The 26,623-nt window shown below is 42.7% G+C and overlaps 1 protein-coding gene across 1 annotated transcript in view; it reads left to right on the forward strand.

The window, feature by feature from the left end:
• PPARG (peroxisome proliferator activated receptor gamma) overlaps window positions 1-26,623 on the forward strand; it is a 55,375-nt gene that overhangs the window by 22,376 nt on the left and 6,376 nt on the right. Inside the window, exons 2-6 of the mRNA XM_030228120.2 lie at window positions 9,397-9,624; window positions 11,953-12,122; window positions 14,080-14,218; window positions 18,652-18,851; window positions 22,454-22,904. Coding sequence (XP_030083980.1) covers window positions 9,405-9,624; window positions 11,953-12,122; window positions 14,080-14,218; window positions 18,652-18,851; window positions 22,454-22,904 — 1,180 coding nt within the window. The 5' untranslated portion in view covers window positions 9,397-9,404. The remainder of the gene's footprint in view (window positions 1-9,396; window positions 9,625-11,952; window positions 12,123-14,079; window positions 14,219-18,651; window positions 18,852-22,453; window positions 22,905-26,623) is intronic.

The following is a 26,623-nucleotide window of genomic DNA, read 5'->3' on the forward strand; positions in this document are numbered from 1 at the left end:
TGGGACTTGGTGGTGCTGGGAGTTTGTTTTATTAACTCTGGGCACAGCCTTGCCACTGGAGCAGTCGTTTTACACAGGAAATGGAGCATTTTATGAGCCCCTAATTTCTTCTGGATGTGTGTTACGACACACATTGACTTATCTGTGTGTAGGAGATGTAATTTAATCATGTCTCTTAGCCAAAGTCCTTTGCTAGCCAAAAACTGAGGTTTGAAAAGTGCTTCACTTCAGGCAGGTGTATGGATGCCATTAGCACCAGTGCAATATTAAAAATGAGCCTGGTGCTCAATTCTGAGCCAAACGCTGAATTTCTGTCAAAGCTGGAAAACTCTCTGTTGAGTTCAAAGCTTGACTCCTGAAAGCACACTCCCAACTCATGCAGATGAACCTTCTGGATGGGTCACTTGCTCTTAAAATGCTTTTAATGGCAAATATGATATTTTGGAATTCCATTAATTCCTTATAGTTGGTGGAACTTTTGCTAGAGCCAGCAATACGAAGGCTGCCCAGTAGAAATAAATGCCAATTATTAAAGTATGCTGAGCCTTGGAGCCAAGCACAGGCCTGAGAATGTTAACACTCTTATCAATTGAATTGTGTGCTGCTGTTCCAGCTGACAAAGCCCTGCTATCTTGTGTCCCACACGGCGTTTTGGGGATATTTTAGAGTCTATGACTTCCTTCAGCCTGGGGAGGCACCTCCAGGGCTGGAGCAGACCTTCCCTCAGCTGCTTGCCAAAGGGGGCAAAGGGCTCTCCCAAGAAGTCAGCCCCTGCTGATTACAAAATCCAAAGTGATTCATTGCCTGTCTATCAGGATCCTATTTTAAATCACAATGATTCATAGAGAGCAACGCCCACATTTTATATAATGAGGCACTTTTACAGTGCTGCCAGCACAAGGCAGGGACGTGCTGCCTGTTCCTGCTTTCCTCCAGTCCCTCAAAACCAACATTTCACTTCTGCTGAGGCACACTGTCAATGCCAATTTATGGTCTCTGCCCCTCGGAATCCTACAGAGGTTTATTCTGATTTTATATTACCAACCAGATCATACCTTATTTTTCAGATTTTTATGCTTCTGGAGGTGTAATATAATTTTTTTGTCCCCAAAGAAAATAAATAATCATCTCTGTTTTGAAGAGTGGGAGAGATTTTGAAGACATTTTCAAACAAAGGGCATTGAAAGAGAGGCCTTTCTTCAGAATCACTTTTAGTTCCAGCACATGGTGCCTCACAAAGCATGACTGGAACTAGGAAAGTGCAGATTCTCTGCTCAGGGACTTCTAAGAACAGTTTGAGGATCCTTTCCCACAAACTTTGAACCTGATTTGACAGAAATCATCTCCTTATCTCCCTGTTCTGCCAGTGCTGTGACTGCAGTAGAACATTTTATTTCTCTTGTAGTCAGATTTTACCACCAGGAGCCCAACTCAGCCACTTCCAGGAATTTGTAGTTAAGTTCTCCATGATTTTGAAGTGTTTTTCCTTTTATATCTGAGCTGTGAACTCATTTTTTTTCCTGCCTGTGAGTTTCCAGATCCATAGATCAGTATTTCTTATACAGAAATTTCCCATTGTCCAATATTCTCAATTTCTATTGAAGCTCCTTGATCACAGCCTTGCAGTTTCTTTCACACCCTGGAATAACCTGAAGTTTTGTGGCTCTCTATCCAGTATCAGAATGCAACAAACCCTACATTACCAAATTAAAATAGGATGGGAGAATTTGTAGCATATCTGAGTAGCCTGTGGCATTTTTGAACTTGTTTCTCATTTGCAATTATATTTACAAGGGTTTATGTTGCTGCAAGGGTATAAAATGCTGCTATTCCAAGTAAGCCAGGCCATTTTGTGTGAATTCCATGGAATAGAAAATTTATTTAACACTAAACAGCTCTATTATTCCCTGAATGGGCTTTTCTTCCTTGTTTCTATTAACAACTGCCTCTTAAACAGTGTGGTAAATTTTATGGACTGTTCTTTTAGTGAGCACAGCTTGTAGTTATAATTCAGCTATAGGAATAAAATACATTTCCCACTGATTTATGAGTTGCTTTCTTTTGGCCTTTCCAAGTGTTTGGATTTATACAGTTTCTCCTGGTGTTTTACTGTGCAGCCTTGCTGAGAGGATGAATGGATTACCTCCCCTTTTACCTTTGATTTGCCTTTTTGGAGGATGTGGCTGCCACAGGGCTCTGCAGCCCTTCAACCACTGGGATTTCTGAGGCATCCAGCAGTGCTCAGACTGGACATGGGGCAGAATTGAGCATACTCAGCAGTGTTTGTTTGATTTCTGAGCTTCCCAGCACTGGGCAGATGGAGATGGGGCAGAACTGAGCATCCCCAGCAATGTTTGATTTCTGGACCATCCAGCACTGCTCAGATGGGAGATGGGGCAGCAATGATCATTCCTAGCTTTTTATTTTGTTTTCTGGACCACCCAGCAGTGCTCAGACTGGGAGATGGGGCAGAACTGAGCATCCCCTGCAGTGTTTGATTTCTGAGCCACTCAGCCCTGGCCAGATGGGACATGGGGCAGCAGTGAGCATCCCCAGCAGTGTTTGTTTGATTTCTGAGCCACTCATCACTGGTCAGACTGGGGGATGAGGCAGAATTGAGCATCCCCAGCAGTGTTTTTGTTTTCTGGACCATCCAGCATGGTCAGACTGGCAGATGAGGCAGAAATGAGCATTCCTAGCAGTGTTTGATTTCTGAACCACCCAGCACTGGTCAGACTGAGAGATGGGACAGAAATGAGCATCCCCAGCAATGTTTGATTTCTGGACCATCCAGCAGTGCTCAGACTGGGAGATGGGGTAGAATTGAGCATCCCCAGCAGTGTTTGTTTGATTTCTGGACCATGCAGCACTGCTCAGAGGGGAGGTGGGCAGCACTGAGCATCCCCAGCAGTGTTTGTTTGATTTCTGGACCATGCAGCACTGCTCAGAGGGGAGGTGGGCAGCACTGAGCATCCCCAGCAGTGTTTGCAGGTGTTTCTGGGTTTGCTGGCACACCTTGAACATTCCTCTCAGCCCCAGGTCGCTGCTTTTCCTTTTGCTCTCAGAGTTTGGGCCCTGTGCTGGTTCTGCAGGTTGGGCAGTGGGTGGGAGAGGAGCCTTTCTTTCCTCAGCTCCTGCCCCTCCTACTCAGTGATTAACCCTTGAGGTGTGTCCTGGGCTGGCAAAGCCATTTGCTCCAGAGCCCTCCTCTGGTTTATTGATTATAAACACAGGGTGTTTATTCCCTTCTTTCCAAAGTCTATTCTCTGTGTGGCTCTTTTGGGGGTTTTTAGATGGACATGTTAAATTTTGGGGCCATTTTTAGATGTCTTCAGAGCTGGACCTGAGGAAAGGAGAGAAAAATGTCATCTCTTGTGCTTGGGGTCAGCAGTGCTTTTAAAGTCATCTATGTCCAAAAATGCCATTATTGGTCATTTATGAACTCATTTTTCCCCTAAGTTACTTTTGATTATCGAGCTCTTTTGACACCCAACATTTGCTAGAGACACTGGGTATTTTCTTTGTTTCCACAGGTAAAATTAAGGCACGGGGAACTTTCGTTTGCAGTTCTTTATTTGAAACAAACCCATAAAAATTTGCTGCTTCTGTCCCCTAGTGAGGTCAGTTTTCATTCCTGTGAGTGTTTTTGATAAATTCATGCAGGCAGTGGTGCCCAGGAGTGTGCCTGGCTCCGGGCTGGGTGCAGGGGGCAACACTGTGCCTTCAAAACCCCTTGAATTTACAGTCAAAAATTTAACAGCACTTATCCTCTCAGTGGCCTGGACCCTCTTCCCACATCCATAGTGGTTTCTAATGTGTGATTTCTTTGGGAAATGAGTGCTGGAAAACTATTTTAATCCTACCAATATTGCTGCTCAGTGTGTTTGTTCATCATCACATCATTGAAACACTTTTTGTTCCATTCTAACAATGTTTTGAGTGTGTATGTGAATAAAAACAAAAAAAAATCTTTCTATCTCTCTTTTAAATAGTCAATAGTCCTGTAGTGGGTTTTTTAAAGCAAGGCTTTTTCAGGTTTTGTTGTTGTTGTTCCTTTGCTTTTCCTGCTGCAGTTGGCAGAGCACTGAGTTTGTCAAATTCAGAATTGGGGGCATCAGCCACGAAGGCTCTTTCTCCACCCTTTTTGTGCTTGTTTGTTTGTTTAGGAGCATCACTGGCTGTGCCAGCGGAGTTCTTGGAAAGAGGGGTTTTTTTAGTTACGTTGTGCTCCCTCTGCTGACTCTGCAGCAACAGGACACGGAGAGGTTCGGGTCCTGTGCCGGGAAAAGGGGAAATCGGGAATCTGCAGCTTTGAGTCATCCTTTGGGACACAAAAAAATTCACAGTTTGGTAAATCCGAAACAAAATTATCTCTGCTTGATACAAACGTTGTCTATTAGATAAAGTCCATGACAGTGGCAGTTGCTATTAGTAAGAAATATGTAATTTTCCTTGTTGAGGAAGGTATGTCCTAAAAATTTAAGGCTTAGAGCTCCACTGTACTCTGGCATAAACAGGAATATTCCAAATCTGTGGAGAAATCCCACACCTGCTGAGAGGAGAGATGTTCTTTGGACAGCCCAGGGAATGGAGGGTATGGAGGGAAGAGAATGTTCTCTCACTGGAAAAGCAGAGAACTGAGGCAAGAGTCTGGGGGAGTTTGGCCAGGAAAAAGCAAATGCAGGGAGATGTGATTTTCTCTCAATAACCTGAAGCTCCCAGTCCCTCACATCTGGGAGCTGAGAGCAGCTCTGCTCAAATGCAGAATTGAGCTGCTCCAGCATTGCCACACAGAATTTCTGTGTCAGAGGCAACGAGAGGAGTCAGTCACTGGAGGGGGAATGCAGAGAGTTATCACAAGACTCTCTGCTCCCTTCTCAGAGCCCTTCTCCTCTGAGACACCAGTGCATGTGGTGCCATCACTTAGGGGAGATGTGGTTTTGCAAGGCACACATAAAATGTGCTGTTATTCTTCCAAACAGATCAATAAATTGGATCCATGGGGTATCAGGCTGCCCCTTCACCATCTCTAAATCTTTCCTAAAAGCTGAGGATGATTGTGTGATCTTAACCAACTTTTGTAGATATTATTTCACAGAGGGTCTGAGCTGCCTTAATTAAATTAGTTGGGAAAAGTCCCATTAAGCACTGCAGGACTTGCATGTGAGTTTACTTGACAAACTCTGACACATTTATACATGAGAGGAAATCCAATCCATTCCACGAAATTTGTCTTCATTAGGAAAAACCCACAGATTTTGAAAATCCCATGATTTTGAAGTGTTTTTCCTTTTAAATGACCTGCCTGCCCATGAGTATTTCAGATCCATAAATCAGTGTTTCTTATCTAGAAATAACATTCTTTACTTCACATATCAATTTGTCCATATTTATTCCTGCCCATGTCATCCCATTATACCTTCCTTGATTTTATTAATGTTGCAAAGCTGAGAGGCTTGACCTATTTATTTTTGCCTTCTTGTTTTCTGTAACTCCCATCAGCTGGGATGTTCTGGTTGCTTCATTAAATACCTGTAGGGTCATATTTTGGTAGTTTTGTCTGGAAAGAGCGTGTCTAGAATGCAGCACAACAGGCCCTTCAGGTTACCTGAGCACAGGTAGTGTTTATGGTAAGGAGCAGCTCGTGATCCAGGATGTTTTTCATACCATGGCAATCTCCTCTGATAGATTTTCTGTTCTCCTAGCAGGAGAAGTGCAGGGAATAACTGTCTGAGGAACTGGAGGGCAGATCAATCAGGGGATGAGGTGCTGATGAGATGAGATTTCTGCCTAGCAGCAGCAGAAAAACCAGGGCTGGCTGTGCCAGGTGAGCTCAGTGCCTTTGGTTCCCTGAGCAGATTGAACAGGGTGAAGGCACTCAGCAAGCTCCATATCTCAGAATTAAATGATATCTCAGCTGCATTATCTCTTTCACTCCTGCTCTTTGGGAGGATTAAATGCCCAAGCTCCTCCATCTGACTTCCCAAATAACATCTCTGCTGCTGTTCTGCACAGCCTCTTGCTGCCTGAGAAGGGGTTTTGCACAGAAGAATCTTTTAAATCAGAGAAATACTTACAGATCTGTTACCTGGATGTCACACAAGCAGCTGTGAGTTATAAAAGCATTCTCTAGTCTGTTTGTTGGACTTGTCCACTGGAGTTTTAAAATTGCTTGTTGATTTTTGTGACTTTAAAGCCATGAGAAGTCTACAATTAGCTGATTTTTTTTTTTTTTCCAGAGGGAAATGTTGTCATTCCTCTTTCCTGGGGAGGAAAAAAGACAAAGCACACAGGAAAAATCAATATGCAAAATAGAAGTATTTGTAAAATAACCATTAAACATAGGAACAGTCCTCATATTTTGGTTTTCAATAATGCAAGAATAAAAATAGCATGGAAGGTGTTTCCTTCATTTGAGTATCTCTAATATAAATTCATCTGAAAATTGAAATTCATTGTTTCTATTGTCCTAGAAAATGTTGTTACATTGAACAAGATACCCATAATCTGCTCAAATCACATGTGAAGATTGGATCTTTAAAACTGTAACAAGATGCTTTGTGTTTTATACCCAAAACCTGAGCAAACCTGGAAATTCTCATTTGGGAACAATATTTCTGTGGGATCTTGAGAGTCATGGGATGTTACCCTCTGGAAGGAGTGGAGTTTACAAGCTTTTGACTAAAGATTTGGAAATGGCTGCTGGCTCCAGATTTTATTAGCTTGCAGCAGAAAGAGGAGCAGGATGAAGCAGAATTACTCAGGAGCTGATAGGGGCAGCCACAATTCCCTGGTTTTCTCTTCAGTGGGATCTTGGCATTTGTGTTTGCTCAGTTCTCAGCACGCAGAGCAGGTGTGTGAGTTGGGCAGACACTGAGATAAAAACAACTGGCAGGGGGAAAACATGAAGCCAAAGCCCTTCTATTCAGTGATGCTTAAACAACAGGTTACTTGTTAATGATTAAATTCTATTTTGTTCCTTCTAAAACATAACAAAAATCTAAACCATCACACTTCTAGGCTAGAGATGCTTTCACCACAAAACCACTCTGGAATTTTGGGTTGACTTTGCTGAAATGATTTGGCTGTGCTGACTGGGAAATGAGATTTCTGATAAGGAATTACTACAAGCCCTTAGATTTTAGAGCTTGTGAGTGCCAAGCCAGACTCTGGACTCACCTGCTTATCTGAGTTTGTCTAAGCTGTGAGATATCTGTGCCCAGGGAAGGTCCTGCACTCTCTGGGTTGGAATGATGCAGGAGTGTCACAGAATTACTCATGTTACACATCATGGGCTTCTCCAGAACATCCCAGCCATGGGCTGGGTGAAGTGAAACCCAGCTCAGCTCCAAATTGCTGTTCAGCCCACAGGGGTTTGAAACTGGAGGTTTTTAATTAGAAAAGTCAAAGTGATGAGGTCTCCAGGTTGTGAGAATGTTCTTCAGAGGTCTGATGGAGAGTGCAGGAGAACTGTTAATTTCTCAGTGGGATCAGGGGCAGGTGGTTGAGCTCACCTCTCCTCAGAGAGTGGCCCCAGCTTGTCCTTGCCTTTCAGCAGGTGCTGAACTTCTCCAGGTGCTGCCTCAGAGCTGGGAGGTGTCTGTGCAGGGGCAGCTGTGGCTGTGGGTCCTCCTGCCTTTTGAGGATTTGCTTTCCTGTAGTTATTCCTTGTCCACACAGCAACCTGGGAATTCCTGGGATGAACCTGTGCCTGTAGCCATCCTTCACCCCTGAGGCAGAGCTCCAGCAGAAAGCAATAACCCTTGGTGTCTCTTGTCTAAACGAATACAAACCAATTTAAAATGTCTCTTGATTCCTGTATGTTTTAAAGATGTGTCTGGCCATTACAAGAAATGGGCTCTTAAGAGGGAGTCTGTCCTGGTTTATTGCTTCATTGGGAAATGTTTTAGTAAGACATTTCCCAGTGCTCATGGCCAGGGATTTCACTTTGTGCTCACAGAAAATGTCATCAAATCAGAGACTCTCCTGAGTTGAAGGGACCCCCAAGGATCATCCAGTGCAGCTCCTGGTCCTGCCCAGCCACCCCAGCAATCCCACCCTGGGCAGCCCTGGGGGCTCCTGGAGATAACACACAGCACCAAGGTACTGTGACAAGCTGCCATGGGTTTCCCCCAGGGGTTTGTGGCAATTAGAAACCCTCTTGTTTCCCTCCTTTCATTAAGGAGAACATCCCTGATATCCCATCCAGTGGGACTGGGGGTGCCTGGGGTGCAGCAGCACCTCTCTGTTCCCACTGCAGTGAGAATCTCTGCTCTCAAATTTAAGAATTTAGAAGATTCCTTGCAGCCTTTGTTGTAAAGGTCAAGGCAGAAGAACTGCAGGGCTGTGCTGGGAGTCCTAAATGTGGGAGGAAGGCTGGTGCCATTCCTGAGGGAGCCAAAGTGCAGCCATTTCTGGGCTGGCATTCAGCTGAGGGCAGGCACAGCTTCACTTACCTGTCAGGAACAGGTGAGCTCCAACCTCTGGAGCCCTCTGTTCTGAAATCTTTATTTTGCAACAGCACTTCTGGCTGTGTGACAGAGCAGTTTTGATTCAAGGCAGATCAAATCAAAGTTTCTGTTATCTAGAGGTTAAAGGCCACTCACTTGATTGGGTTTAAAGTCCAAATTAAACAGCCAAAGTGACCAAGCTATTTTAGTTCTGAAACATCTCTTCTATTTTTAGGGTAGAATGTTCTTTTTATAAATAGTGGAAAATTAAACACAGACACTGGTTATAAAATAGCCTTTGCACTTGCTGTAACTTACAAACTTTTTCAGAGTTGAAATCTGTCTAAATCAAGGATTTTGGTTCACTTGCTGTAACTTACAAACTTTTTCATATTTGAAATATATCTAAATCAAGGATTTAGGTTCAACTATTTGTCAGAAGAGGACTTGGAAAAACATTTCAAATCTCCATCTAAATTCACTCTACTTGCAGAAGATTTTTGCAGATAGAAGTTTCTTATTTGTTTTCTGCTTTCAAGGTTTGCATAAATATATGCAATTTGAAAAGTCATAACTTACATCTCCTCGATCCTTGGGTTCGAGACTGGGATTAAACTTTTGGCAAACTCGAATGAGCACAGTTTTCAAATATTTCTGGTTATTTGGAGGAAAACCACCACTATTTAATACCAGCTACTTTGGGCCTTTTTCTTAATATAAAAACCCTTGAGGTTCTCAGGCACTTGGGAAGAATGGTGCTTGGAATTTGCAAAAATGAGGATTATTTGTGGAAGACTTCTAACTTTATTGACGTTCTGTGGAGAGATGCAGTTCAAGTTTTCATCTGGAGGCTGTGAAAATGGAGCTCACGCTTGGAGCTCAGCTTGGGGCTGAACAGATTGGAGATAAACATCCTAAAATGTCGTTTTCTTCTTGGTGTTTGCAGGGATTACAATGGTTGACACAGAAATGCCGTTTTGGCCCCTGAATTTTGGAATCAGCCCCGTGGATCTGTCAGCCATGGATGATCACACACATTCCTTTGACATCAAGCCCTTCACCACCGTTGACTTCTCCAGCATTTCCTCCCCTCACTATGAAGATCTCCCCCTTGCCAGAGCCGAGCAGTCAGGCCTGGATTACAAATATGATATCAAGCTCCAGGACTGCCAAAGTAAGCTCTGCCTTTTTGTGAAGTGTTTCCCTCGTGTCCGTGTTTCCTTCGTTCCCTGGAACGTGTGCTAGCAGCAAAGGGATTCAGAGCTCACATCTCCTGTGTCAGCAGAGATGTTCTTGCAGGGCATGTAGAAAAGGGAAAGTGCTCCCAGCAGACCTTCACCCTGCCAGAGCAGCAGCTGGAGCTGAGGAGAGGCACCATAAAGTGTCCAAAATGACATTGTAGCAGACACAGGAACCCCTCTGCTGTCTCCTACTCCCGCACCTCGTGTGCAGCTTTTCCTTTGATCTCAGTGCACACAGTGCAGAATGAACTCCCTGAATGCTGAGGAATGCCCAGCGTACAGAGCATAACTGGAATTATTAATATGAGCAGCTTTTCAACTCCAAACAGCCTCAGAAAGGGATGGAGTTGAAATACTGGCTACATCTGAGGCACAGCATTGTTACAGCCCCATCACAGCTCCTGGATGATTTACCTGCTGTGAAACAAAATTGCTTCCACCATTAGCACTGAAAAATTACACTCCATCCTCCTTTGAAGAAAGGAAGTGACCTGTTCCTAAATAAATTGTCACTGCATTCCTGCTCTGAGTAGGAATGTGAGGCTGCTGTGCCTGGAACTCTTCTGAGGACACGCTTCTGCTTAGATCTGGCCTCACTTTGATTTGTAGTGATCTGTACAAGAACTCTCTCAGGGAAATTGTGGTGTTTAATTTGGGTGGTACAGCAGGAGCTGTGTGTCTCTGCACTACTGCTGCAATAAATGAATGGACATTGTTCCACCTGTCATTTCTTTTTCTTTTGTTTAATTAGAAATATTCATAACACTTTCATGCCAAGTACTTTTAAAGAATACAGCAGAGTTTAGGTGGCATGGATCCTCCTCATCTTTACTTAGATAATTTCTTCCCAGTTTATATAGGAGTAAATATTTCTAGTTTGTATAGTATAGCCAATCTGGAGAAATAAAAATATTCACCCTCTTTAATACTCTGTTACATCAGCCCTGTAACTTTTAAATGTCACAGCTCTCTTCTATGACCAGTAATGATTGATTTAAAGATATCATATTTACTTTTTTGAGATCATTCAATATTAGAAACTGTTCTCCTAATTAGAAACTTTCAGAAGAGAAAATTTATCTCTAAACTGCACAAGAAGTTGAACAGTTTTCCTCAGGAGAGAGCTAAATTTCTGGAAATATAAAATATATATTTATATATATATATATATATATATATATATATATATATATATATATATATATATATATATATATATGAATGATATATTATTGGATATTTATTGAATAATATAATGTAATATATACTATATGCTATATATAGTGTGTATATATATATACAGTATATAATAATATACTATATATTATATAATATTATGTAATAATATCTAATATTATTATATACAATAGTACATTATTATTGAATAATATATTGCTGAATATACAGCTCTGTTAGACACTTGAATATGTTTTAAACTAGATTAGACACTCCAGCCCATCTCCCTGCAGGAGTTTTCAACACCTTGAAGGAATAAACCAGGTGGAGCCCAAGTAAAGCCTGAGTTCTCCTTGCATTAATTTTTAGTGTCCATCTTCAATCCCTTGCACAGCCCAGAGCTGAAAGCTGGATCTGTAGCACCCTCTGTCCAGCAGAACCTGCCCCTTCCAGCTTTGGCAGCCACTGCAATGCAGCTCCAGCTCCTTCTGCAGCCCTGGTCTGCTGCTGGCTTTGCTGTGGAGCAGTCCTGGCCATCCCAGCCCAGCATCCCTGGGATCCCTTGTGCCTATTCCTCACTGCTTCTGCTGCCTCAGGGTTTGGCTTTTCTACTTTCACATTCTGTGCTGCTTTAGTGTGTGGGGCTGAGCTTCACATCAGGGGATGCTGAGCTCTGCACAGAGCAGGGAGACAAAACAATTCCTGCTCCAGCTGGGCACCAAGGACAAATGATCCCAATCTCAGCCCAGGAGCACAAACCCCGTGGGCTGGAGAGAGAAAAACAAGGGTGGGACTGCCTGGGCTAAAGCTGGGATGGGACAATGAACTGCAAGGTGGGAATGGAGCAGAGCTGATCCCAGGGAGAGACCCCATGTCCATTTTGGGGCCATTTTGGCTTATCTTGGGGGCAGCCCTGGCTGGGCTCTGGTGCTGCCCCAGGTGGATCCATGGAGGAGATCCTTGGAATCAATCCCTGCTTTATTCTTCAGCTCTGTCCAGCCTCTGCTCCAGGGCAGCCTGCACAAGGCATCACCCCCTGCATGAATTCAGCTGGAGTTTACCCCTCACCTCTCCCCTGTGCACAGGTGCCATCAAGCTGGAGCCTCCTTCCCCCCCCTATTTCTCAGAGAAGGTCCAGCTGTACAACAAAGCTCACGAGGAGGTGTCCAACTCGCTGATGGCCATCGAGTGCCGCGTGTGCGGCGACAAAGCCTCCGGCTTCCACTACGGCGTGCACGCCTGCGAGGGCTGCAAGGTGAGCTCCAGAGAGCACCTGGACTAACATCTGGTACTGTGTTCATCTCCATCATCACCTGGGAAAATCGCACCTTGGTGCTTTTTTTAAAAAAAAAAGTTTTAGGTCTTTGTGTCGGTTTTCCTGCGGATAATTCATGGGATAATCAGCAGGAGTTTCTTAACACCTTGCTTTTCTTGCTTTTTATAAACTTTGTTTTTTAAAACCTTGCTTTTTCTAAACTTTGTTTTTCAAAACCTTGCTTTTTTCTTGTTGATTGTATTGCTCTGTTAAAATTTTTGGTCATTTCTTCCCTTTCTTCCAATCATGCAAGCATATTTCATGCCCTTCCCTGGGCATCATGTGCAGAAAATCCGAATTCTTAGAACACACCAAACTCATGCCCAACTCCAAAGCCTTGAACAATTAAAATTCAGGCTCTGTTATTCTGATTAATTAGAGGGTTTTTACCCATTTAACACATTTTAGGTGACTACAGAGAAGTCTGATGGTATTGAGGAATGTGCTTGCTGCTTTAAAACCTCACTGATTTTTTATGTCAGTGATATTTAGTGTTTGTAACATGTAAAGGACAAATCAATGGTGTAAAATTTGCAGTCCTCAGGAATGAGGGAAGAAATGTCAGAGAATTAAATTATTAATATTTCATTGAATTCAAAGAAAAACATTAGAGCCTAATGTGAAGTTCCTATCTTCTCCATTTTCAGTATCTTGAGGAAAATAACTAAAAGGAAAGAACCAATCCAGAGGTTAAATAAAATTCTTAGCAGTGAATTAGGAACACACATAAAGCAAAAAGTACAAAGTACATTACTTAAATTACAGTTAATTATATAAATAAAAGTTGGCATCATGCTTTTACTGTTATTATTCCCTGTGAGGAAAAAATAATTTTTACAAGGAAAAAAAGGGAGATAACTTTGGATAAACTTTATTAATTAATTATGACTGATCCAAAAAAACATCCTTAAACTGTAGAAAGAGAAATAAGAACCATTTTCATTTACCAGAAATTGAACTGCTGTTGGCAGAATTTTTGGTTTGTCATTTACAACAAATTTTCTACATTGGTAGTAAAACTTTGAATTTTGGAAATGTTCCGTTTGGTTCATAATAATTGTCCCACAAGCAGTGCTACAAACAGAGCTTTGCTTCCTTTGGAGTTGTGCCATTAAATGCCAACCCTAATGTCCTTTAAACCCCACTGATTCCCTAAAGCTTCTCCAGCTTTTGGGAATTTTATCCCTCTATTGAATGGGATCCGAAACAACAACGAGGGTGAACAGGAGCAGAGAGGATGGTGACAGGAGCTGTGCTTCCTTTGGAGATCCATCTCTCAGGTGTCCTGGCTGGGTGGAGCAGGGTCAGGATGCCCTGGCAGCTCCCTGGTTCCATCCTTTTCCCTTTTCCCTGGTTCCATCCTTTTCCCTGTTCCCTGATTCCATCCTTTTCCCTATTCCCTGGTTCCATCCTTTTTCCTGTTCCCTGATTCCATCCTTTTCCCTTTTCCCTGGTTCCATCCTTTTCCCTGTTCCCTGGTTCCATCCTTTTCCCTGTTCCCTGGTTTTTCCCTTTCCCTGTTCCCTGTTTTTTCCCTTTCCCTGTTCCCTGGTTTTTCCCTTTCCCTGTTCCCTGGTTTTTCCCTGTCCCTGTTCCCTGGTTTTTCCCTTTCCCTGTTCCCTGTTTTTTCCCTTTCCCTGTTCCCTGGTTTTTCCCTTTCCCTGTTCCCTGGTTTTTCCTTTTCCCTGTTCCCTGGTTTTTCCCTTTCCCTGTTCCCTGGTTTTTCCCTTTCCCTGTTCCCTGGTTTTTCCCTTTCCCTGTTCCCTGGGTCCATCCCTTTCCCTGGTCCCTGGTTTTTCCCTGTCCCTGTTCCCTGGGTCCATCCCTTTCCCTGTTCCCTGGTTTTTCCCTGTCCCTGTTCCCTGGTTTTACCCTTTCCTTTCCCTGGTCCCTGCAGGGATTTTTCCGGAGGACCATCCGCTTGAAGCTGATTTACGACAGGTGTGACCTGAACTGCCGCATCCACAAGAAGAGCAGGAACAAATGTCAGTACTGCAGGTTCCAGAAGTGCCTGGCTGTTGGGATGTCCCACAATGGTGAGTGATGGGGACTCTGAGCCAGCAAACTGCTTGGGACATCAGCACAGCCCCTCAAAGTGCTGCTGGCGTGCCCACATCTTCCGTTTAGACAGACATGTCTGAGAGACTGCCCTGATGTAGGAGCCTCTCCGTGGTTTAAAATTGCTTTCACATCAAAATCAGATGGGGGAGATTTGCTTCTCTTGCTTTAATGCATAGTGTACCATCAGTTGGTTTTACTCTCCATCGTTCCTGCTCACTGGGAGCTCCTCCTGGATATATCCTTGGGTAACTGCTATTTTTCACTTCACTGTGTCATTTTCTGACCAGACCCTTTTTCCTGCTGGAGCTCAAGATGCCTTTCCTGGAGGCCAAAAACTTCATTAGGAAATATGGCTTAGAGAATCTGAAGCTTTGAGAATAACAGCAACTGGAATTTGCTGCACAGGTCACTTACCAAGGGCATCACTGAGTTAGCACTTCTCATACTGAAACACAACAAATTGAAATGAAAATCTTCATTTTCATGAACTGTACAGTTTTAAAAACCCCCATCCTCCTCCTTCCTAGGGCACCCCCATCTGTGGTCGCCTCCTTTACCATAAGTAATGGCAGGAAGAATATCACAGTCCTGCTCTAGGAGAAAATCCCTCAGAACTTTAAAATTACCAGAGCAATTCATGTGGAAATACTTATGAATGTTTGGGCAGAAGGACATAATGAAGATTCTTTGTTGCCTTGCTTTGGCAAAGCTGAGTAAAAACAGGAATTAAATGTCATAACATAGAGACTTATGTAATTCTAAGGGTAAAGAATTGCAAACATGACTGGGAAAATAATTTCTCTGTGGTTTTTTTAGAACTTTCATTATTTTCAATATAAAAAATGAGTGTGCTGTCCCCAAGAGGAAAGCTGGATTGTGGTTTGCAAAGTTAATACATGCACTGAATGTAAATTGGTCTGGGAAATGTTTTGCTAATAGAAAATATGGTTTTCAAATTCCTGGGATGCAACAGTAACACTTAAAAATAAATCTAATTTTGAAATGCTACTGTGGGTATTTTTATAGTAATTCAGGAGGGGTTTTTATTATTCTTTTCAAGGTGCATGCCAGATTTTCCCCTGGCCTGGCAGCACAGCTCCCAGTGGTGTCTGTGGGATCCATGGGTAGCTCCATCAGGAAGGGATGGCCCAGACCATTCTCTGCCTTACAACATCTAGAACAGCTTTAAAATTCACATTTCATCTGCATTTTTCCTCTTTAGCCACTGCCCAGGCAGAAGCTGAGGCACCAAAAGGTTCTAGGATTGAGGGGAGGCAGGAAAAGGGCAAAGCCATTTGCCCCAGGGCTCCAAGGAACATTTTCCTTTGCTCCAACCAGGACTCAGTGTTTCTATTCAAACATTGCCTTTTACACCTGCCTTTTTTATTTTGCCTGCTCTGGTTACATTGCCTTGCACAAAACACCCTCATTCCATCATAATTTATAAACTAATTTATCAAAGAGAGATGAATTTCAACTTTGAGGACCCAGAAACATAAAGAAATGCAACACTGGATGTGCTCCTACCCAGGTTCCTACCCTCAGCCAACAGAACTTTAATATCTTAAATATTCCTTACATTTTATGTAGATTGGAGGTGGAACCAGTGGCTTTCACCAGTGACACTGAGACACATTTAATGTTGCATCTCCAGATTCCACTTCAGCCACTTGGGTAGGGAAATAACCAGAATCTGAAATGCTTGGAGGCAGAATGTGGGTTATTTGTGCCTGAGGGTTCCAGTCCTGTGTGGATGTATTATTGCAAAATGATCAGGACAAAAGGGGGACTGCAAGGAGACACTCAGCAGCTACAGCCACATTTTTTCACGTAGAAATGCTCCACACCACTTGGCTAAAGGTTAAAAAAGACAGTGGTGTTCTCATGCTTGGAATATTGTTTTCCTTTCCTTCTCCAGCCACAGTGCTGCTCTGGCCTTAACCCTGAGTGGTGCAGACTGGGCTCTCAAGTGCCACTGAGCAGCAGCTTGGTTCTTTTTGTTTTGAAATGTCATTTATTTTGTTCTCTCCTGCTAAAAGTGCTGCTGGTATTGGCTCAGCTACTGCAATGGGAAAAAAGAACACATGGCAATGTCTTTGTCATCAGTTCTGGGAGCAGGGGATTGCTCAGTCTGGGCACATCTCCACCAAAATCAGCCAGGTACCCAGCCTGACTCTGCCTTGTGTTTTCTAATGTAACAAACTGCATTGATGGGCTGTTTGGGGTCTCCTTTATGCCCAGAAATAATCCCTACAATCAGAACAGCTGTGCCCCACAGAAGAGTCTATAAACAATCATCTTTTTCACATTTAACTTCTCCAAGAGGTAAAATCTGGGCTGAGGATTAATATTGTAGTTCTCCCACAGAAAGGACAGAATGCAGCACGAGGGACTGACTGTGTTCACTGCTCCTGACATTTGGGGAGTGCTGGAATTGAAGGAAAGGGAGGAACTGCCCAAGGAAAGAGAGAAATCCACGCTCCAGCTGCAGGCTCCTGCCCAGACCTGCAGAGCCTGGGATTGCTGGGAGAGAAGCTGGAGGAGAACCTTCTCAGCCAGCCGGGGTTCTAGAGCTCTCCCAGGCTTTTCCCAGCCCTGCTGATCCCTCCCCAGGCTCTCCTTTCCCATCCCGACCTTTGGCAGTGCCATCATCATCAGCCCCTCCTTCTCCTCCCATCCAAAATCCCCCTTTCCCAATTCCTCCCATCAGCCTCTCGCTGCCTGAGCTCTCCTGGTTTTTGTCTCAGCCCCCTGAAAATGACCGTGACAAGGATTTTTACAAAAGGAAACTGCTAGGCTAGTCCCACAAAATTGATTTTGCCCCAGATTTTGCCTGCAATGCTAACAAACACTGAACAGAATCTGCTGCATCTGATCTCTCACCAATAAAATATATTCCAAATACAGTTAGAATAATTTATTCTATGAAAAAATAAATCCTGTATCTATGAAATTGTAAGATAGGAGTTCTTGACTCAAGTCCTCCTTGTGGTTAACAAATTGTGATATTTAAAATATACTTTATAATGAAATGTTGCATTTAAAATGCATTTGAGTTCTGATCACCTTTTCTTTTGATGGAATAGCCAGTGGGATTCCAGATTGTGAATCTCTTTTTGCAAGTCTCAGCTCTCAGGAGCAGGCCCACAACAGAATCATTTCCTGCTGGTGTTCAGTAAAATTTAATATCAAGGACACCCAGGTAATTGTGAAATATCCAGCAGGTCTCACTCCCAGGCTGAGGCTGCTGAAAGAAGAGTTCAGTCATAAAAATAAACAACTTTGTTTCTACAGACATGAAATAAGACAACTGATCAATAAATATAAGAAAAATGGAGAGGGGGGATGTGTTCTAACATAATTATTTGTTCTTGGAAAAAAAATGTCCTGTTTTCCCATCAGCACATTGCAGCAAACTCACAGAAAAGTGGCTGCTTCTTTCCAAAATAAACATCTCCAGTAAAATCATCCCTATATGATCTTAGCAGCACTTTTCCTTTGTCCAAGGAACACACTAATCACTGAAAAAATATTCATAATATTTCTATTTCCCCCTAGGGCCAAAATGCAAACCTTGATTTCTTCCTTCCGTTTCTTGTTTGGATGCTCTTTTGTTCTGTTTGGTTTTCATAAAGCAAAATAAATTCTGTTTACTGAACTACCATGTGATAAATCAGTCTTGACTTTGATGGCTCATTTGAAACATTCTGCAGTCAGTCCCCACGTGGATAAACAGTCTTGGTTAGGAAGTACACGATGGAAAAGTAGGAGGTGCAGAGGAGATCTGAGCAATTTTGAGCTCATCTGATGAGGTAGAACCATTTCCTGCTTTTTCACTACTGCACGTGCATGGAGGTGCCACGAACAACTCAGCCTTTTCCAGCTTTTTATTCCCTGTACAACCTCCTTCCCCATTCCTTCATTCTGATGGTAACAATTGATAGCACTTGCTACCTTCAATTCTCCTGAGCTGTTTAGGAATTCCTTCCTGCAAGGCATGTGAGGGTTTTGTTTCTAAACAAATGAAGAACCTCAGACCCGTGTGGTGATTTGCCCAGAACAACACAAGGCTCAATGGTGGTTCCCACCCCGAGCCAACAGAACTTTAATATCTTAAATATTCTTTGCATTTTATGGAGATTGGAGGTCGAACCAGGAGGTTTGCCTTTCTAAGCAAGGTATGGTAATGGGCACAGAGATGATTTCCTGGGTGAGATTTGTTTGTTTCCATTCCTTTAAAGCTCTCCAGCTGTTTTGACTAAATGCAGAAAAGCCTCTTAACCCCAAACTTCAGCACCGAAAGGCAACAAAAACTGCAAGGTGCTGCTTGAGGTGCAAGTGCAGGTGCAGGCAGGTGGCAGGGAAGGCCCTGCAGGGTGGGTTTGTGTAACTCTTGTGGTGCTCTCAGCCATCAGGTTCGGGCGGATGCCCCAGGCGGAGAAGGAGAAGCTGCTGGCCGAGATCTCCAGCGACATCGAGCAGCTGAACCCCGAGTCCGCCGACCTGCGCGCCCTGGCCAAGCACCTCTACGACTCCTACATCAAGTCCTTCCCTCTGACCAAAGCCAAGGCGAGGGCCATCCTGACAGGAAAGACGACAGACAAATCAGTCAGTTCCTTCTTCTTTCTGTTTCTTCCTTTTTTCCGAGTAAATGATTCGCCGAGCTGACAACGCAGCTCTTACAAAAAGCCAAAACACAAAACACCAAACCTAAAAAAAACCCCAAAAAACCCCACTTTGCTGTTGGCAGTGACACATTTCAAGCTGCCTCTGAAACACAGGAAATGTTTTTAGATAGGTTAAGTAAACATTATTTGAAAAAACTCCAAGTTCACCTAATAAAATACTTGAAACCAGGACAAGAATTTGAAGGTCACCTTAACCTTTTTGTATTCCCTGATCCTCTCTTCCCGTTTTCCTTCTCCTTGCCCAGAGGTTATCTCCCACACTATCTGTTTAAGGTGGCTCTCCAGCTGTCAGGAATTGCTGTTCCCTGAGCAATATCCCTTTTCCTAAGTGGCAAATGATTCCAGCCCCAGCACATTCTTATGTGATGCTCGTTCTTATGAAGCTCTGATGAATTCCTGCTTTTCTCTGGGTTATCTCAGATCACTTCAGTGCCCTGTGTTGGTGCAGTTGGAATTTTACGAGAATGGGCAGGAAAATCTTGGAAAAATAAGGAATAGTGATAAGTGGATTTGTGGGCTGCCTTGGAAACTTCATTTGCAATCCATAATAATCTTGTGTATCAGTGAGAGGAGTATAAATAATATCTGATCATTTGGTAACAGTATTTTAATACCTAAAGAACAAAATCGTTTTCCACAACTTATAACTCTTAGCTTGATGTATTTTCTAGAATCATTGGCAGAAATTTTATTGTCAGGATTACAACAGCGAGTGTATTTTATTTTCCTTAATAATTTCAAGGACAGCAAAGAACTCAGAAGTACTTCAGGCTCCAAAAAGGTATTTCTTCCTTTCCTTAAAGGCAATTAAAATAATCATTTTAATGTTGTCCAGAAATTGGTTGTAGCCCTCACCTAAAAGCTTTAGATGTGGTGGGCACTAACAGTGTGAGTAACTTTTCCGCACAAAGTTTGAATTAGCTAAGTTTATTTATTCTGCAGAAACTGATGTGCAGCCTGCTCATGCCTGAAAGTTCCACCTCTGCAATTCTCCCCCAGTAAATGTATAATTGCATCAATTAATTCTCCTTTTTTCTTGGGAGTTTTTAAACTTTGACACATTAGAAGCGGCAGTAAAGGAGACAGAATCCAGCTTTTCAGTGCTGCCAACTTTCAAGTTTTTCTGGAAGATACCTCTGCAAGAGTGACATTCTGGATTTAATGGTTACAACTGTCATGGTTTTGTCAATGGATTTGGTGCTTGGAGCATCAAACAGTTTTCTATGGGCATAGTTTAAATTCATGTTAGTTTTTAGTTACTGCATGACCTGAATTAATTTTAAGTGTTTGGATATGCAAGTGAATCAAAACTAGAATGAGTTATTCACCATCTCCTGGGGTATACAGAGCTCATTTGACATCAGCTTCTACTCTCAAGTTCATCTGAGTCCTTATATTTTAAAAAATCTTCGGCTATTTTGAGCTCTTTCTTGATTTTTCATCTCTCATGGGTAGACCAGTGGTGCAATATCAGCTTTCTAAAGCACGTGGGCATGGTCTGATAATGACTTTCTCTTGTGCTTAGTGCTCCCACTAGAAAGAACAGGAAGAAATTGCCCACTAGAACCAAAACATGCATTTTGAAAGTTACTCCGCTGTTCCACGTGTGTGCATATCCATATGTGCAGATAGGTATTTAATGGCTTTGCTGCTGCCAAAATGTCATTACCTGAAACATTCCTGCTCTCCTGGCTTTTCTCAGCACAGCATGTTTGTTGTTTCAGTTTCACACTGAAAATCCTCAGTGCAAGTGGGAAAATAATTTAATCCCTCCCTCTGTCCCTCCTGGAATGTGGTGGTTTGGAGCTGTAAACATAAAACCACGAGAATCAGCATCCCTATTACAATCTGCAGTCATAAATGATCTGCCATTTAAACAATTATTTCTTTAGTTTGATTGTTGGAGTATGATCCCTTGTATTTTAAGTAACTATTCAAGTATGTTAACAAACATTACTATCAGTGAGATTTGTTCAGTGCAGCAATGAGCTATTCAGTCATTAATCTTCTTGAGGGGAAGATTCTCCAAATGAATTTGAGAAATCCTCACAAAACCACTTCTTTAAACCCAGGAACTTCTTTTGCATATTCTAGAAGAGATTGTTTCCAGATCCTAATGCAAGTATTCTGGCACCACTTTTGCTAAGCTGCTTTCAAAACTGATTTGTTCCAGTTGAGTTTATTTCACAGTCAGCCTCATTTTTGTGTTCTGAATTGTAGTTTGTAGCATGGTATTTGTTTTTTCTTTCTCAAACACAAGTTGAGGGTGTCTAAACATATCCTAACATTGTTATTTTTACAGGAGTTAACAGCAAAAGGTTACAGTTATCAGTTAATCAATACCACAAAGTTGATATTACTTGCAGTGTTTCCAAGGATAGAACATGAAAGGAACATGAAAGTAAATAAAGGAATCAAAATGAGAATATTCTCTGTCTTTCTACTAAAAAAAAGAAGGTTCCTTTCCTCTCCTTACATTCTCTTTTTTAGAAGCTGTTATAATTCAGTAAAAGTAGTATCACTTAAACCTTTTGTTCAACATTCCAAACTTTCAATTCTGGAATTACAGAAAATTCTATAAAGCAAAAAGCAAACGAACAAAGCAAAAGGCAAAACTCTGGACACTTTAAAATCGTGCTCCTTTCCCCCCTTTACTTGGCCTTTCTGGAAACCATTTTAACATTGTGAGGATATTTGTTTTTATAGGTTTTAGGACAATTTAACTATTTGGGAAGCTCTTGACAGGTTCCTCAGGACAATTAAACTATTTGAGGAACCCTTGATGGGTTCCTCAGGACAGTTTAACTCTCTGGGGAACCTTTAGGTTTCTCAGGACAATTTAACTATTTGGGAAGCCCTTGTTATGTTTCTCAGGACAATTTAACTATTTGGAAACCCTTGATGGGTTCCTCAGGACAATTTAACTCTTTGGGGAACCTTTTAGATTCCTCAGAACAATTTACCTATTTGGAGAACCCTTGATTGGTTCCTCAGGACAATTTGGAGAACCCTTGATGGGTTCCTCAGGACAATTTAACTCTTTGGGGAGCCCTTTAGGTTCCTCATGATAATTTTACTATTTGGTGAACTCTTGACAGGTTCCTCATGATAATTTTACTATTTGGTGAACTCTTGACAGGTTCCTCAGGACAATTTAACTCTTTGGGGAACCCTTGATGGGTTCCTCAGGACAATTTGGGAAGACCTTGATAGGTTTTCCAGGACAGTTTAACTATTTTGGAAACCCTTAACAAGTTTTTCAGGACAATTTAACTCTTTGGGGAGCCCTTTAGGTTCCTCAGGACAATTTAACTCTTTGGGGAGCCCTTTAGGTTCCTCAGGACAATTTAAGTATTTTGGGAACCCCTTATGTTCCTCAGGACACTTATACTCTTTGGGAACCCTTGGCAGGTTTCTCAGAGGTGTCTGAGGAGTTGCTGCTGAGTTCTCTCGGGGTTCCTCCGGAGTCCGGCACGCTCGGGGAGGACGTTTGGGAGTAACTGGAATTTCCCTTCATTTCAGCCCTTCGTTATTTATGACATGAACTCTTTGATGATGGGGGAAGACCAGATCAAGTGCAAGCACGTGTCCCCCCTGCAGGAGGAGAACAAGGAGGTGGCCATCCGCATCTTCCAGCGCTGCCAGTTCCGCTCCGTGGAGGCCGTGCAGGAGATCACCGAGTTCGCCAAGAACATCCCGGGCTTTGTCAACCTCGACCTCAACGACCAAGTGACTCTGCTGAAATATGGGGTCCACGAGATCATCTACACCCTGCTGGCCTCCCTGATGAATAAAGATGGGGTTCTCATATCCGATGGACAAGGGTTCATGACGCGGGAGTTCCTGAAGAGCCTGAGGAAACCTTTTTGTGACTTTATGGAGCCCAAGTTTGAGTTTGCTGTGAAGTTCAATGCACTGGAATTAGATGACAGTGACCTGGCAATATTTATAGCTGTCATTATCCTAAGTGGAGGTGAGTGCTCTCTTTTTTATGTGGGATTGTATAGAAGTTATATGGGATTTTATGGAATTGACACCTTTAACTTCTGCCCAAGCAGCAAAGTGCTCAGCACTGCAGGCTGGAAGGGAGTGCATTTACACAGAGCTTTTCTAGTCATTTTCAAATCTCTTTTTGTTGTTCACCTTTCATTCAGTTCCAGACAGAAACTGAAAATGGAAATGCTCCGATCTTAGTGATGGAGCTGGAAATGCCTGCTGAGTCATCAGCTCATTTAGGCAGAAAACAAAATCAGGGCTATAACTTGGAAAACAGGAAGGGTGGAATTTCGCTACCAGGAGCTAAAATTCTGCAGGAGATTTTTTGGTTTTTAAACCCTCAATTAGATTGTGTGGCTTACTAATTGACCACAAACAGCTTTGAGTCCAGGACAATTCCAAAGGATAGGTGGTGTTGGGCTTACAGACTTATGGTGCATTGTTCTCCCATTCATGCAAGGTTTTGTTTGCCTTTAAAAGGAGGGGAAATGCATTTTTTTAGGAAAATTATGGTGTCTTAAAAAAAAAAACAACAACCCAGGCATTGTGTGCTTGTTCAGCTTTCCTCAGCTGTGTCTTCATACATCACACTTTGAGCAAAGCATGAACCTGAAATCCCAGGTATCACACTGCCCACATCCAACACTTCACTGAAAAAACTGAATTTCAGCTTTTCTGCAGGCAGCCAGCGTGTTCTCTGCTCCTGAGGTGATGTCACTGCTCTGTTTGGGGAATTGGTGGTGCCTACCAGGATTTATTTCACTTAGACACCTCCAGATTTATTCCAGACACATGGAAGCTCAGTTCCTTTGGCCAGCACTCCCAAGGCAGTGATGTTGCACAAATAAAATCTTGCCCTACTGATTTGTGTGTATTTTGGCCCAAGGTGGAGCTGCACACATCCATGGCAGGAATGTGCTGAATGCTCTGGATTCAGCTCCTCCACAGAACAGCCGAGGATTTTGTTCTTAAATTACATTTAGGCAATCAGACACAACCTCGTGTATTGTTCTAAAAGCACAGCCCTGCTGCTGGGAGGGCACTCTGAGGTATATCTGCTTTTAAATTCACCTCCAGCTCCTCCTGGCACTGGGTTTCATTCAGGAAAAATAAGGGGTCATGGTAGAATTTGTCCCGCTGGTTCCGCTCTCGACAAGAATTCCTCCCAGAAATTTCCTTGTGCAGACCTTGGGCACTGTGATCCCCCCCCCCAGGGCTCTGCATTCCTTCAGGAAGGAAAACACCTTGCTGGGGTAATTTTGGGTTGGTTTTGATGGGAGAGGAGACATGGCACAAACCTCTCAGGGCACTACTGACAACATGCCAATATTTTGTGGGGTTTGCTATAATGAAATGTGACAGATGAGCAAAAGGCCTCTCAAAATTCCCCCCTCACTGCAACAAGGGAACTGGGGTTCAGCAGAGCCCTGTCCTCAGCAGTGTTTGGTGTCCACCAGAGGAAATAGGAATGATGTACCCAATATCAGGTTTTAGATTGCAGGACCACAGTGATTGTCTGGGTTGAGCCAGATTTATCAGCATGTCTCTCTTTTTTTTTCCAGGATAATTGGTAAACAGAGACTTGTAAAGAACTAATGAATTTGAATCAAGTAACTGAACAAAACTCTGAAACAAATCTGTGGAGGCATATAAATCCATATAAATATAAATCAGTCCTTTCTAGGAAGATCCTTTAGTTTCAACAAAGACCTCGCTATCTTTTTGCAGAACTTCTTTTTTTTTTTCCAAAAAACGTGATAGCTGCTAGGAAAAAAAAAAAAAAGTCTATGTTTTGAAAACAATTAAGCTTTGTTGCCAATTAGAGAAAGCTTTTATCATGGAATTTGCAGCCAGAAATGATATCTATTGAGCTGGGTGCATTCTGTGGGATTAAAATCTCTTGTGTGATATAAAACTGAGTCCTATTTCTCAGCTGTCTCAGACGTTTCTGTAAGAGCAACACCCTTGCACAATTGTATTTGTGTAAGAACTATTTGAATACAGCAGGGTGATTTCGCTGAGAACAGGATTTCAAAAGCAGAGCACCTCGAGGACTTGACTTGCTGCAGGAGCCCTGCAATGCTTCAATTCCCTCAGGAAATCCTGTGTACAGACATCTCTAACCCAAAACCACTTTGTGAAACCCAGAAAGATCCCAGCCAGGGGCTCTGAATGTCAGTGGATCTGTGATTACCTGGTGAAATTATGCTAATTCTGCTGGCTTCAGGGGTCTGGCTCTTGGGCAGCTCTAACAGAAAGGGAGAAGGGGAAGAGAAAGATAATTCCAGCTGGAACATCACACATGGAAAGCTTTTCCTTGGGAAGGGTTTGGAATTTGCCACAAATCCTGTAAAACTCTTTAGCCTTTTGATAACCAGACAGCTGCTTTTGCATGTTATCTCAAAAGGCAAAAAGCCCAAATCACAGCAATAAGGAGCTGACAAATTAACTGTAAGAGCAACAGATGGAAAACACTCCCACAGTGGATTTTCCTGTTCCTGAGCTGCTCAGTGCAGCCCCTCTGTGCCTCAAGTATCCCAAACGTTTCTCTGAACTCATTTCTGCAGAGCTGCTCTTACTGTTGGTGCTGTAAAACAAAGTCAGTGGCAAAAAAAGTCTTGAATTCTGATTTTAACAAAGTTTGAATTCTGATTTTAACAAAGTCTTGAATTCTGAATTTAACAAAGTTTGAATTCTGAATTTAACAAAGTCTTGAATTCTGATTTTAATGCTGGTGTGACAGAGAGGCTGTGTGTGAGCATGGGATTTCACCTGGTTTGTACCACAGAAATGCTTTTGGCCAGCAGCAGCAGCAGCAAACCCTCCTTCCAGCATCCTTCCAGCTGTGGTGACTCAGTCACCACCCTTTGGTTAAATGAGATTTGGAAAGATTCCTTTGGGAGATTTCCTTCCTCTGTGCCACTGAGACTCACCCTCAGTCAGTAGTGAGTGCTCTGCTACACATGGGAAAGAACTGAGGCATCTTTAAAAATCCCATCCACCTGAGCTGCAAATGAGCTCTGCCACGAGGTTTGGGGAGAAGGAGTTGGATGGCTCTGTTTGGGCAGGAGAGACAATACTGCAAACCTCACTGGAATAATTCACATCTGTCACCTGAGCAAACTCTCTCAAGCAGGCTGTTGTCAGAGAAAAAGCTCAAAAGGGAATGTCACAGCATGGATGGACTCGGATTTTTGTGTACTATCTCCTGCTGTGGTTGGATAGAGCAGGAATGTTTGGATACAGGAATTTTGGGATTCAGAAATGTTTGGATACAGCAGTGTTTGGATACAGGAATTTTGGGATGCAGGAATGTTGGGATACAGGAATGTTTGGATGCAGCAGTGTTTGGATACAGGAATTTTAGGATACAGAAATGTTTGGATGCAGGAATATTTGGATCCAGCAGTGTTTGGATACAGGAATTTTGGGATATAGGAATGTTTGGATACAGGTTTTGGGATGCAGGAATGTTTGCATACAGGAATTTTGGGATATAGGAATGTTTGGATCCAGCAGTGTTTGGATACAGGAATTTTGGGATATAGGAATGTTTGGATGCAGGAATGTTTGGATACAGGAGTGTTGGGATACAGGAATATTTGGATCCAGCAGTGTTTGGGGAAGGTTTTCCCCCTAAAGACCCACACCCTGCCAGTCCATGTGCTGTCAAGCCGGTCTTTAAATCCAGAAATG

This window comes from Serinus canaria, chromosome 12 (genome assembly GCF_022539315.1).
Source record: "Serinus canaria isolate serCan28SL12 chromosome 12, serCan2020, whole genome shotgun sequence".
Classification (NCBI taxonomy): Eukaryota; Metazoa; Chordata; class Aves; order Passeriformes; family Fringillidae; genus Serinus; species Serinus canaria.